The sequence below is a fragment of the Phacochoerus africanus genome, chromosome 1, assembly GCF_016906955.1.
Source record: "Phacochoerus africanus isolate WHEZ1 chromosome 1, ROS_Pafr_v1, whole genome shotgun sequence".
Lineage (NCBI taxonomy): Eukaryota > Metazoa > Chordata > Mammalia > Artiodactyla > Suidae > Phacochoerus > Phacochoerus africanus.
In genome coordinates, this window is record NC_062544.1 from 282,768,874 (window position 1) to 282,783,943 (window position 15,070).

Below are 15,070 nucleotides of genomic sequence, written 5' to 3' on the forward strand. Positions count from 1 at the left end.
CTGTACAGGATAACTCAGGGTAAGAGAGAAGTCCAATTTAAATGTGAAGGTACAAGCTTCAACATTTTGGAAGATACTACTCTAACCACACATGTGTGAAGTGTCATTTAATTGTCCTTCTGTCCCGGGTGGTTTGGGGTTGGCCACGGGTGTTGGAACCGTCTGAGTGCCTGAGGCACTGCTGCTTTTTTTTTCTGTCAATGACTCATTTGAGTCCGGTGAGAACGTCCTGAGTGCAAGTTTACATCTTTAGTAGTTCCCACAGTTGTCCACCGAGATGACCACTTTAACCTCTAACTCTCGGAGCACTACGTATTCCAACACGGTAAACAGAAATGTGGGCATAGACATTATGGTGTTGGCTCAAGGCAACAATCTCTGGTTTCTATAATGTAAGGATTATTCTGTCCAATTATGATACTTCATGATACAAACTTGTATTCCTAAATCCAAAGTAAACTTCACATCAATGCTATAGAAGCATAAACAATTTTTATCTGATCAGCATCTTAATTTAGAAACAAACTTGAGAATGGAAAAAGATAGATCTGAATCAAAATGAAAATAATGTATTAGTCTATTTCACATACTTTCTATGACAGACATTATTGGTCGCTGTGGTTGGTGGATAAATCACATCCCTAAAAAGGGAAACATTTCAGTTGCAAATTGTAATTTCGCTCCTCCAAGCCTCTCGTCAGAGCAGGCTTGAGATGTCCTCTCTTCATTGTCTGCTTTTTACTGACAGGCAATGAAATGACCAAAACTCAGGAAGTAGCATTTATCATGGAAATTACCCACAGCAAGTTTCCAAAAGACCCCATCCACTGAAAGTCTATTTAGAGAAGGGCTGTACAATAAGTGGTGTTTCCAGTTAACTCAGTGGGTTTAACATTTTTCTAGGGGGAGCTGGCAACACTGCGAAGTCAGCATCTACAGTATGACAGTATCAGGTCAAGAGACCGTCAGAAATAATTCTGTAATCTAGTTCTGCGCTAGTTTGGTCACTTCTACGGCTGAGCAGATGAACTTGTCTTCAAGACACTGAATGATGGGTACCACAGAACCTTGCTTTGCTTTGCATCTGTAGTTAATCTAGCTCCCTACAGAGTTTTCTCTCATCCTGAAAAAAGTTAATTGGTAACAGTCATTCTTAATGATTCTCACATGAGTTGTTGATGGCTACTGCAACTTTTTTCCTAAAAATCTAACAAAGGAGTTCTCTGGTGGTTCAGCGGGTTAAGGATTCATCAGCATTGTCACTGCTAAGGCTTGGTACATTGTTGCTGTGGTACAGGTTCCCCGATCCCTGGCCTGGGAACTTACCCAAGCCATGGGCGTGGCCAAAAAAACTAAAATCTTATAAAAACTATATGAGGTATGAATTCAGGGATCTGCTTAATGGTTTTTTTAAAGAAGTATGTCAGATCATTTAGACTAAGGCAAGCAGGATAAGAAGATACCAGAAGTAAATACTGGGTTTTCAATCTACTTTATTAGTTCACGAAGGAGAAGCAGCAGGGCCACAGCCAGCCCCGGGCAGCCCCCTTTCAAGCCCATCTGCCTCCCTCCAGCTTCCCCTGGCTCATACTACAAATCAGAGCCCTGCATTCTGCCTGCCTGAAAAGAAATCCTAATGTTAAGGCTGGGAGCTGCTTAAAGACAAGAGGTGAAGATGAGCTGCAAGGGAAACCGATTAGACGTCGCAGACCCCACAGAATTAACAAGCTCAAAGGGCCTGTAGTAGTCCGAAAAAAAAAAGGCTTCTGTTTGTAATTACGATGACAATATTAAATTTATTATACTCTACTACTTCCAGTTAGCTGTCTAAAAAACAGACTCCTAGTTGACAGTGCTAAGGCCCACACATAGTAATTAATTTAGAAAGTTAAAGTGGAGAGCTCACATGGGAGTGAAAAATTAATTTTTTGCCTTTTTGACAAGCCCCAGTAAAACAGAATTTTACAAATGAACTGAATGTATCCATACAATCCAAGGCCTAAGTGTGGATCAACACTCAGAAAATCAACTTCAACCTATTAAAAATCGTAAAGATTTCATTAGCATTTAACTGATCAAAAAAGGTAATAATTTCCCTTGTGGAACCAACAGGAGTTAGGGCCGGCTGCTGTGGTCCACAAAGTCCACAGCACCTCATTTCAACTGTCAGAACGCCTTGTTCTCTCTACAGGCCAAATTGCCATTAGAGGGTTTAATAAATGATAAAACTTACCTTAAAATTAACTTAAACACTACTGACAGCATGCTGCCGCACTGACAATTCAATTCAGTGGAACTATGAGTCTTGACAAACAGTTAACATGCTGCCCAAGAGCCTGCAGATCTGCAGGACCCCAAAGTTGTGAGGGCCGCACCCCACTTCTCTCCACCAAATCCAGAAAAGCAATCTTTGAGGATATGCCAATTAAAAGTCTTTATATTTCTCTCCCAAATTAACAATATATTAGGAAGCAGCTTGGCAGGGTATGAGTAACTGGTAAAAATTTCTCTGAACCTTGAGAATTCCCATGAATCCTTAGGCAACATCTCCTTTTAAAACAACTATAAAAACTTTCCTTAAAATGTGAGAAAAGAAAAAAGAAAATTGTGAGAAAAGACAACACAGCCCTCACCATTATACCCTTTACACTTCAACCCTTTCCATTAAATTCACAATTTGAGCTACAAGTAGAATTAACATTTACTAATCTAGGTGGACGAGACTTCTCCACAATTCTCCAATTTCTTCCCAGCTTTGACAAACTCTATGTTCCCAAATACTGGAATAAGAGACAGTCTTATTGTTAGGTTGCAAAAGTTCACAGGGTTTCTACTTTATTATCCCCTGATACCCAGAGCAGAAGTTGAGAGAGAGAACTTAATTAACAGATGGAAAGTTTTTCTACAAATGAAGGTGTTTTGTTACACTCCATCATACTAATTAAACTATAATTTCCATACAATGTATGAATGAAAGGATTTGGTGACAACTACAAGATACCTAACAAAGCAAATATATCAACTGAATATCAATGAACAGAATGGAGATGACATTTGAGCTTTAAAAAGGCAAGGTAAAAAGACCTTTTCTCGAAGCCACTTAAATACTACTCATAAATTGAATATGACTGAATAGGATGGAAACCCCAATATACTGGAACCTTGAACAATGTTCTTGCAATCTACCGAATATACAAACCTCTCATTTTTTTTCAGGTGACACAATCAAATCCAATTTGTTCTGACAGAAGAGATTAATAAAATCCTTTCATTTTAGTTTTTAATGCCATACAGTCAAGTTAATAAATACTGTTCTGATTATTCCAAAGAAAATAATGCTTGAAGAGGGACAGGGAACAAAGTGTGGACTCAATGTTATTCTAAATAAGAACCCTTACTTAAGAGGTCATCAACCAATGGAGTGTGAAGGATCTAGTGACATGTCTTATTCTTATTTTTGGACCGCAGTACCTTCAGACAGCATTTCTACTGGTTTGTCTTTTTCCATTTGCACTTGTAGGCTGTGAAGTGCCTTTTCCTAAAACATAAATTCCCTCCCCGCATTCTCTTATTTATAAAACTAATTTCTTTTTTAGGTACAACTCAACTATCTAGAAGGAACGTTTGTGCTGTAACTTAGAAGCTGTGAGTAAATGCTTTATCGTTCTTTCAAAGGATTACTAAATTGACAGAAGGTTTAATCAAATTGTCCCCTAAAATAAAGGGAGAATGATTACCCTAGGAATTATCTGAATATGGGATAAACTTTTCCTTTTATTTATAAGTTACTATACATTGCCGGTAACCCTTTTTAAATAAGCAGGACGTGAAAAAAAAAGTTTTTTAAACCTCACTTTTTTTTTAATGTTTGAAATATTTTCTCTTAATATGCTTGGTAAAATTATTCTTTCAAAGGAATCAAAAATCAAATCTAAATACACCTCAAACCATTTTTTTTTAAACCATAAATGAATGAAATCATAGGACTCTGGACATAAACAACCACAGTAGTCTTTTTTTTTTTTTTCTTTTTCATATACATCATTAAGTTACTTCAAGTGCAATGGAAAGCTATAGCACTTACTTCTGGATCAGTTCACAATCAATTTTTAACTTTTTATCTTTTCTCATGAGAAAAATACAAACTGATCCCAAACATATTAAAGTACATCTGTGCATTAAATCCCTGCTCATTTCGCATAAACAGAAATAGAAGAAAGTCAACCGTGTTCTAGTGCTCAATGTAAACATTTTGAAGTATTAATTATTTATTGGTTTTTCTTAAAGGTACTTAGGAGTGTGTGTCACATATTCAAAATTAACCTTAGGAATAGCACCATGACCAAAAAAACCCATAAAAATGATTCTCTCTATAATCCCTTAGTTTTAACTTCAGAACTCAAGAAGCTACCATTGTCAATCATGCTTTCATGCTTCAAAGTCATCAGGCCAATTCTCCTTTTTTTTCAGATGAAACCAAAATACTGTACTGTTTCTACACACAAGAATCTCACCATTTGGGACAAAATGAAATGTTAGGAATTGGTTGACCAGCCAATCAATTCAGTTAATTCAGTCCAAAAAATAAGAATAGTTCTACTGATGAAGCCTAAATGGTCAAAGTATCATTTTACCAAAAGAACTGATGTATTTATGAATACATTCCATATTTATTTATGGATTTTTTTGGTACCTTTTTGCGGATGATGGTAAACATGGAGATATAACCCTGAGAATAGATATAAACAGAGACGCTTAAGAAGAGCTAAAATAAATTAATGGATATGACACCTATCACCATTTCTTAAAATCAGAGAAATAAAGAGCATTCCATTAATTTTTTTCTGATCAACAGTCTAGGACAATTATCCTGACTCAATCTGTCAACAATACAGTTAATATGCGCTTGGAGAAGAAAAGCATCATAGTTTTGAAGTGGTGACAGCTCTCTAGGTAACCAAGGAAAGGCAGCTAGACCACCTATCTCGGCTGGTAATGCCTAAGGCCACCCTTCCCCTTACACTAGAGTAACAAGAGAAAAATACCTTCTACCATGTCAAGTGGAATTGATACCTAAAAAGCAACAGCACTTAAGAACATTCTAACACTGATACCAGAGTCTGATGCTCTTCCATATTTGCCACCGTAGGGATACACAGGAGACAGGGTTAATTTCTTTTGAAACCAAAGTTAGGGCCAATAAATAACAAAGGGTGGGAGTACTGTAACATACCCCTTAGCTACAAAGTATGTAAACCACTTGAGTCAAGTCCATCTTCAGGCACAAACAAGCTAGGAATGGCCACTTACACTGTTTGGAGTAGCACAACCTATCAAGTAAAAATATTTGGCTCGAAAATAAGTGTACTATGGGATTGGATGATGTGGTAAAAGTTTTGCTTTAAATGGATCCCAGAATTATTTTCCCACAACACATGACAGTTTCTTAGATTTAAAGGAGAGGTCGCTAATAAAGACACTTGGTTGCACCAGCAAAGAGTGCTTGAGATTGCACATGGCAGCAGTGAACTAAAAGGGATGGAGAATGACATTTAACTCTTTTCCTGTATAAATGAGGTCAGCAATTGCACTCTTAACAAAACTCAACTCTACAATTTCAAGAGATGGGGGAAAACTACATATAATTTAAATACTCTTTTAGCCCTGTACACTCTATTAAAGAACACACTTTACCTAAATCTAAGGCACACGAACTCCTCTATTTCACAGAGTAAAACTATGGAAGACCAAGATTTTGGTTAAATCCCGTACATGGAAACCAGGAGATCTTGGAAAGACAAATTATATATAGCATTTTGTTAGTGCACAATTTAAAAGAAAATGCTAGCACTATGGTCTGGCCTTAGAGGTTTAAAACATACAATCAAAACATTAAAAAAATAATTTACCAGCACTTTATAAATTCAAGTTTATAAAATAAAATGGTTGGTATTTTCCTTAAAAATAAAGAAAAAGAGAAAGACCCAACAGGATTTGGAAAGAAAACTGAAAATCTTTTCAATGAAAACGACCAAATCTGGTATAAGGCATTCTACTCAAGTAGCCAGGGAAAGAAAAAAGTGGTAGGTACCTTGCCTACTAATCATGGTTACACCTCCCATGATTGTTACGTCAGTATGCACATAATGTTTATGAAGAATCTGTAAACATAGGTCACATGAAATTTATAGTACAATAGGACTGGGATTAGAGACTACCACCTCTTGACGAATTCAGAAAACAGCTGTACGACACTTGCTACCATGAAAGTAATGCTCATTGGTTTTGATAACCAGGATGTCTAGTGTTTAACATATTTCAGACTCTTGCTATTTGTAGTTAAATACTGTCAAAGTAGGTCTGCCCCCAAAATGAAGCATATTTTGGCACCTGTGCTGAATGCTGCTACAAAGGCAGGCAAGTGCAAATAAAAATAACAGTCATGATTTAGTCACATTCATAACTTTTCATAGAAAAATATAAATATATTCCCTGAATTGTAGGACAAAAAATAATTTCAACAGCCAACTTTCACTACAAATTCCAGTCCATTCCCTCTTTAAATGAACTGGTTTTCCCTCAAGGTCATAAGGTGCAATCCTCAAAATCTAACACATTTTCTAAGCTTCTCTCATCATCCCCATCATGGTATCTCACGGTCCTTCTACCCTGATTTCTCGTCTTTATATCTGAAGGTCGAAGAACTCGTTTAGATTTTGCATAGTCCAAATCCTCCCAGTCATTATCATCCACATTTAACCTAGGACGCTTGCTTTGTCTCTGTGGTCTCACAGTTTTAGATACGTTAGCTATAAAAGTTTTACCTTTTCTAACTACTTTTGCTTTTCCTTTCGTCTTCCTCTTTTTGGTTTTTGTATCACCAGGACAGTCAGCATCCGATTCAGTTGCAGATCCCAAATCTGAGTCAGATTTGGGACTAGCATCAGGGCCACACTTTGAACTCCCTGTTTTTTCTGACCTTTTCACATTTCCCAATTCAGGATGCAGTCTCTTCCTTTTCACGTCTGTTTCGGCCGCTTCCTGCGAGTCCCGCAAGACTTTCGTCTTACTGAAAGGAGCCTTGCCATAGGTCCTGAGTCTTCGGCCATTCCACCTGCGCAGCCCGTAATTCAGCTCCTCTTCAAAGTTATTCTCTGCAGTAGCTTTCTGCACCAAAGGAGACTCAGAAGAACACTTCCTACCAGTCTCCGCCCCCGGAATATGGCTTTGTGAATCTTCTTCTGAAGACCCAATCAAGGAATTCTTTGTTTTAGAAGGTGCAACACTTCTTTTGTGGCTACTGGTGTGCCTGTTCTTGCGCCCCAAATTCGGCGCACCTTCCGAGTCTGAGTCTCCGTCTGAAGACTGAGGAAGACCCTTTGTGCTCCCTTCTGAGTCGGCCTCAGGAGGCTTCCCTTCACAGGCATACTGTCCGCTTGGCACTTCACAGTTGGCATCTCCCTCCGAATCACTCACCATCTTCTTAGCTGTGGTACCTGCCAACGGGAGGGGCCTTCTCCTCCTGCTTCTCCTCCTGGTACACACATTTCCTAAAGGGACATCTTCCACATCACTCATTAGCTTAATCTTACTGGCAGCGGTGGCTGCACATCTTCGGGGAACTCTCAGGAGACCCGTTTTGGCTTTTGATGGTTTCTTAACCACCTTTGAATTGCTGTCTGAGTCACTGGAACAGACCCTTTTTCTGGAAACTTTTCTGCTTTGTCCATGGTCTTGTGATGTAGAATCTACAAATTAAGAGTACTCTTTTAATCTTTAACAGAAGAGTGAGTCTACAGGAATTAAACGTGCAACGTTTTAAACAACTTTAAGTCCAGGACTCCTTCTAACTTACTTGGAAGGAGGATGCAGTGACTGGATTGGCCTTTTAATACTTTAAAGCAGGGTCATTTTCAGCCTCAGCACCGTTCACAAGTATAACATACTCCCATCAGTAACACCCTATGCCTTTCTTTCTAACTATATACACAAAACATTTGGCACGAAAATATTTTATTTCTATGAAAACAGACTAAAGTCGATTTGCCAATGCCCCAAGGTCTGCAAACTAATCACTCTCAGCCTCCCTGAAACTTCTTAGCTTCACAAGTTCCATCACACACTACTTTTATTTTTCGTTGTTGTTGGTTTTTTTTTTTGTTTTTTGTTTTTTTTTGTCTTTTTGCCTTTTCTAGGGCCAATCCCGCAGCATATGGAGGTTCCCAGGCTAGGGGTTGAATCGGAGCTGTAGCAGCTGGCCTACACCACAGCCATAGCAACGCCGGATCCTTAACCCACTGAACAAGGCCAGGGATAGAACCTGCAACCTCATGGTTCCTAGTCGGATTCGTTAACCACTGCGCCACGACAGGAACTCCATCACACACTGCTTTTAATCTTAGCTTTTGATGCCACAGGATCTTTACTATTTTCCAATCTCCACTTACCAGGGCAGTCTTAATTTGGCAAGTTATTTCAGTTCCCCATGCTCCAGTTATTATGAGTGAAACAGACAGTAATAATAATAAACAATAGTAGTGCTTATAAAAGATAGGAAGACTAAACTGGTTAATAAATATAAAGGATTTAGAAAAGCATCCTGATGAGAAACAGCTCGGTAACTGTTCTGTTAGCTGGTCTTATTATTACCTGTCACATTCCTTTCAACCATCCTTTTCTTTCTTCTTCTCTAACTATTATCACCACAGCTTACACATGTGCTTGCCTCTGCTTTTCTTAAAGCCACAGTCAATACAATATCCCCACTACCAATACAAGAAATAAAAAGAGCTGCCAGATACTATGTGAGCAAAACTAAATGTACTCAACAAGCAGGACATATGCACAGAAGAGACTAATGGAGGTACACAGAGTGGAGAGAAAACAGGTGGCAAAGCAAAGTTTTATGGGGAAAAAAATAATGTATGCTACAAAGAAAGGACAGCGAGAAAAAGCTCTGAAGCAAGGTTAAATGTTTTAAATTACCTTTCATGAGATGGTTTGGTTGTTCTTTTGTTTTTTTTTCATCATCTGAATCCACATCAGTTTCAGAAACATGATCTGAGAAACACCGGGATCCAGCAATAGGTTCACATGTCAAATCCCTTGAATTTGGAGTTATTTCCATTGTACGACATCTCTCGGCTTCGCCGTCTCGTTCTTCAGATTCGGAGTCCTCTGAATCACTGAAGACCTTTGCTTTTTTAAGGAAAGCAGCATTCTTTTGACCTGTGGTGTATTTCCTACCACCACACTTTCCTGCTCGAGAATCTGCTTCCTCTTCTTCCTCTGAGACGCTTTCTACCTTAAGTTTCTGCCCAGATGTTGACGGGCCAGCAGTTCTGTTGTGTCCATCATCTGAACCATGACTGTTAGAGTCCTCCTCGGAAGACTCTATTTTAAGAAATTTTGTTTTAGAAGCTGCTGGAGTATGGGACTTGTAACCATTAGCGTGCCAATTTTTCCGGGCTACCCGCAAATCACTCTCTGACTCCGAATCTCCATTTCCAGTGTTCTGGGCAGCATGAGAATTGGACAATGGTGATGGCTGATGGTGATCTTTCAGCTCCTCTTCTTCAAGTTCTGACTTTAAGCTATGATCGTCCTCAGAATTATGTAATAGCTTTTTTCTCGCAACTGCAGAAGCATTGCGGTGAGGCAGCTTACGCCCAGAGCAGATACTTTCGGAGCTAGAGTTCTCCTCTACGTCACTCATTAGCTTTATCTTAGTGGCGGCCACCGCAGCACACTTTCGTAGCACTTTCCGGTTATTTCCAGCTCTGGCTTTTAGACTTTCATCAGTCTCCAAAGAATTGTTATCAGAATCACTTAAATAGACTCTCTTCCGAGTGGCTTTTCTGCCACATCCGTTTTCTAAAGAAACTGGACCTAGAAATAAAGTAATAATAAGATTAGAAAGGTCTTCCTTATTTCAACATTTTTAAATGACTATTATTTTAGTACTGCTCTTTATTTTTTAATGCCAGAACAAGTTACCTCCCTACATTTAAAAAGTATAATAGATCGGAGTTCCCGTCGTGGCGCAGTGGTTAACGAATCCGACTAGGAACCATGAGGTTGCAGGTTCGATCCCTGGCCTTGTTCAGTGGGTTAAGGATCCGGCGTTGCTGTGAGCTGTGGTGTAGGTTGCAGACATGGCTTGGATCCCGAGTTGCTGTGGCTCTGGTGTAGGCCAGCAGCTACAGCTCCGATTTGACCCCTAGCTGGGAACCTCCATATGCCACGGGATCAGCCCTAGAAAAGGCAAAAAGATCCCCCCCCCAAAAAAAAGGGTGTTGGGAAACTAGGCAGGCATACAAAAAAGAAACTACACTGTTATCTTACACCATACAAAAAAATTTAATTCAGAGTGGATTAAATATGTAAGACCTGAAGCCATAAAACCAGAAGAAAATAAAGGCAGAAAGATCCTTGACATTGGTCTTCGCGATGAATTTTTAGATCTGCCTCCAAAAGCAAGAGCGACAAAAGCAAAAATAAGTTAAGTGGGACCCCATCAAACTAAAAAAGTTTCTACATGGCAAAAGAAATGATCAAAAACGAAATGGCAATCTACTGAATGGGAGCGATATTTGCAAATTATATATCTGATCAGGGATTATTACCCAGAATGTACAGAGAACTCAAACAACTCAACATCAAAAAGACAAACAATCCAATTAAAAAATGGGCAGAGGATGTGAACAGGCATTTTCCCAAAAAAGACATACATACAGATGGCCATCAGACACGTGGCAAGATACTCAACATCACCGATCATCAGGGAATGCAAATCAAAACCACAATGAGATATCACCTCACAGCTGTAAGAATACCCATTAGCAGAAAGGTAAGAAATAACGAGTGCTGGCGAGGATGCGAAGCAAAAGGAACCCCTGTGCACTGCTGATGGGAATGTAAACTGGTACGGCCGTCGTGGAAAACAGTACGGAGGGTCCTCAAAAAATCAAAAGTACCATGTGGGTGGGGTCTGATCTCTGGCCTGGGAACTTCCATAGGCCACAGTGCAGCCAAAATAAAAATAAAAAGTATCATATGATCTAACAGTTCTATTTCTGGCTATTTACCCAAAGAAAACAAAAACATGAATTTGAAAAGATGCTGTTCACTTCAGCATTATTTACAATAGCCAAGAAATGGAAACGGCCTAAGCATTCACTGACGGATGAATGGATAAAGAAGACGTGGGGTCGGGTGGGGTGGGGTGTGTGTGAGACAGAACATTATTCAGCTATAAAAAAGAATGGAATCCTGACATCTGTGGCAACATGGATGGACTTTGAGGGCATTATGCCAAGTGAAATAAGTAAGAGAAAGACAATCCTGTGTGACCTTACTTATATGCGGAATCTCAAAAAAACAATAAACAAGCTCACAGATACAGAGGAAAGATTGGTGGTTGCCAGAGGGGAAGGCAGATAGGCAGCGAGTGAAATGGGTGAATGGAGTCAAAATGTTACAAACTTTCAGTTATAAAATAAGTAAGTCACGGAGCTATAATGTATAGCATGGCAAGTACAATTAATAATACTGTCTGCATATGTGAAAGTTGCTCAGTCTTCATCACAAGAAAAAGAAAAAAAACTGTAATTATGCAGAGTGATGCACAGTAACTAACCTACTGTGGCAATCATTTTGTAATGTACACAAACGTCAAATCACTGTGTAATATACTATTATATGTCAAATACACCGCAAAAAAAACCAAAAAAACCCAAAAAGGCTAAAGGACATGTAATCCCATGCAGATGCACTAACTCAGTAAGCCATCCAGGGAGTCCCTATGGTGGCTCAGCGGTAACGAACCCAACTAGTATGAGGACATGGGTTCGATCGCTGGCCTTGCTGAGTGGACTAATGATTGAGCGTTGTAGTGAGCTGCGGTGTAGATCACAGATGTAGCTCAGATCCCGTGCTCCTGTGGCTGTGGTGTAGGCTGGCAGCTACATACAGCTCCGATTTGACCCCTAGTCTGGGAACTTACATATGCCCCAGGTGGGGCCCTAAAAAGACAACAACAGCAAAAAAGAAAACAAAACAAAACAATTATTTAGCTTTTGGGTCCTCTTGATACACATTCCTCCGAAATGCCACAGAGACTCTTCTCACCAGTTTTTCTTTGCGCAGCTCTGGTTCTGGTCACCCTGAGATGACTGCTCCTGGTTACCCCGCTACGTAAGGAGGATTCACGAGCTCCTGAACTCTCTCTGCTTTCCTCTGAACTGTGTGAAGCTGAAGACGACGAAGAGGTACCTGAGGAATCTTCCATTTCACTGTCTAAGGAAAACAAAGCATCAGCAGTTTATTACATACACCCCCCTATCCTTACACGTATAAGCAGTTACTTTATAACCACCGATTCTGAAAATACTTAGGAGAATACATTTTAAAAAACTATTTCAAAGAGTAGCTGGTGACATTTTGGTATTAAAAGGTACATAATCAGGAGTTCCTGTCGTTGCTGGGTGGAAATGAACCCAACTAGTATCCATAAGGAGGACGAAGGTTTGATCCCTGGCCTCGCTCAGTGGGTTAAGGATCCAGCATTGCCGTGAGCTGTGGTGTAGGTCACAGATGCGGCTTGGATCTGGTGTTGCTGTGGCTGTGGTGTAGGACAGCAGCTGCAGCTCCAATTTGCTCTCTAGTCTGGGATCTTCCATATGCCATGGGTACAGCCCTAAAAAGACAAAAATAAGATAAAAGGTACATCATCAGCATTTGAAATCAAGACTGTTCTCTTATTTCTAATACTGGTTTGGATTCAGAAAATACAGTTTATATATTTTATAAACAACTTTCATTAAAAATTTAGTCAGCCCTACTATTTACTTACCTCTGTTAAGAGCTAGATATTCCCTATAGAAAAGGCAGTCGTTTCATGTCCAGTATTTCAGAAGACCCTGAGGTTTCTTTCCAGTAGCCCTTTCTAACAGCCTAGCTGTACAAGACATGCTTCAAGCTCAAGAAAGAGCACCTCAACATGACACACACACACACACACACACACACACACAGTAGAAAAGATGTGAGAGGAATACCCCTGACTATTCTACTTAATGAGTGCATGCCCAAGTGTGAACACACGACAGGAAACCAAATTTCCTGTTCCTGGGGTTCCCGTTAATGGCTCCGACAGTGTCCGTGAGGATGCAGGCTCAGACCCTGGCCTCGCTCAGTGGATTAAGAATCTGGCGTTACTGTGTAGGTCGCAGACACAGCTCAGATCCCTCGTTGCGGTGGTATAAGCCAGTAGCTGCAGCTCTGATGCGACCCGTAGCCTGGGAGCTATCATATGCTACAGGTTCGGCCCCAAAAAGCAAAACCAAAAGAACTTCCTCTTCCTTCATCCAGATTCAGTTCTTCACGCCTGACAAAGAATCAAAATGTCACCAAAATAAGTGGGAACATATTGTTAAAAGACAAAATTCTGCTCTGTAACACAACCCAACTCTGTGTCAAACAAGAAAGCGGCTGTGTTAGAGGGGCACCAGCCACCAAACTGTGTTTCTTCCTCTGCACCTTCTCTGCATTTGCCCGCCCTGACTGCTCTTACTGTCTTCCACCTCCTATCACTGGGTCCAGACTCTTCTCCTTCCCTGCATACCACAGCCAAACTGATTCATCTTCCTAAAACACAATTCATTATGTGATTCCCTCACAAGGGGCCCTATTAAGTAATGCAAACTCTCCTACAAGGCTTGCCAGTCTCTAAAATGTGGCTGCATTCTACCTGTTTGACCCTATCATTCGAATTCACAACACTCATCATTGTACTATGGCAAGTCACCAAAATCACTCGGAGCTATACGGAAGTACACACACACCACGGCCTCATCCACACAATGCTAGTAACAAAGGGTCAGCGTCAGCTACAATTATACCACCAAATGGTAATAAAATAGACAGTTTAGAATTTACAAGGTCATCAGCTTTAAACTCACTGATTACCAAATCCTTTTTTTAATGTAAGGTAAATTTTAAATGTCAAATTTTACATATAAAGTGATATTTTTGTTACATTATTTAAAACTTGAAGGAACAGTTTTTTTTTTTGGGAGGGGGGCCACACCTGCGGCATATGGAGGTTCCCAGGCTAGAGTCCAAATTGGAGCTAGAGCTGCCAACCTATGCCACAGCCATAGCAACACCAGATCCGAGCCGCGTCTGCGACCTACACCACAGCTCACAGTAATGCTGGATCCTTAACCCACTGAGCGAGGCCAGAGATAGAACCCTCAACCTCATGGTTCCTAGTTGGTATCGTTTCCACTGGGCCACAACTGGAACTCCTGAAGGAACAAATTTACTTAAAATTTGCCACACCTTTTATAAAGAACAACATTTATCAAACATAATCTAATTATTCCATATTTATTACTTAGGTCTTTCCTGTTAAATCATAAGTCCCTTGAATGTGAAGGCTATGTCTTATTCTTTCCTCTAAGCTCATAATAACTAGCAATGTTACACACTTGCGTGCTCAACAGATGAATCTATAATATGCCATTTCTCACCAGATACTGTAGAACCATTTTTTAGAGTGACAGGTTTCTTTCTTCTCATTCTTTCTGATGAAGCTGCTGAATCTGAAGAGTCACCAGAAGTAACACCTGACGAGACACTAGCACCTGTCTTGCCACCTGCAGAATAAGCCGCCCTCCTTGAGGCAGACGGGGTAGGAGAGTCTGCTAACTCAGGGAGTCCTTTTGCCTGAGAGTCTAACCGCCTCTGCTTGGTATTTCTGGCCAAAGACAGGAAAAATAAAACAATTATTTTATAAAACAGAGAATGCCTCAATACCATTTACTAAAAGACCTTATTCGAGCATGGCTGTTCTCTAACTCTAAATGTGACATCATTTTGTTCCGAACCTGAGTAATGAACAAATGGTCCGAGTAACAGAGTCAGCAAAAGTCATACTGAATACCGTAGGTTCTGTGGATTAAATGTTAAGGGGCGCCAACAATCACCTAAGACAGGCATGCACTCATTCATATTAGAATCGGAGTCTCAATACGATACAATCTTCCCTCTAGGCTACTATTTTTAT

At 40.0% G+C, this 15,070-nt stretch overlaps 1 protein-coding gene across 2 annotated transcripts in view; it reads right to left on the reverse strand.

Annotated features, from left to right (window-relative positions):
• BRWD1 (bromodomain and WD repeat domain containing 1) overlaps positions 1-15,070 on the reverse strand; it is a 120,134-nt gene that overhangs the window by 4,847 nt on the left and 100,217 nt on the right. For both annotated transcript variants that reach the window (XM_047796669.1, XM_047796677.1), the window contains 4 exons: positions 14,535-14,761; positions 12,130-12,297; positions 8,986-9,888; positions 6,825-7,748 (listed from right to left, as the gene is read on the reverse strand). In XM_047796669.1, the coding sequence (XP_047652625.1) occupies positions 6,825-7,748; positions 8,986-9,888; positions 12,130-12,297; positions 14,535-14,761 (2,222 nt within the window). The remainder of the gene's footprint in view (positions 1-6,824; positions 7,749-8,985; positions 9,889-12,129; positions 12,298-14,534; positions 14,762-15,070) is intronic.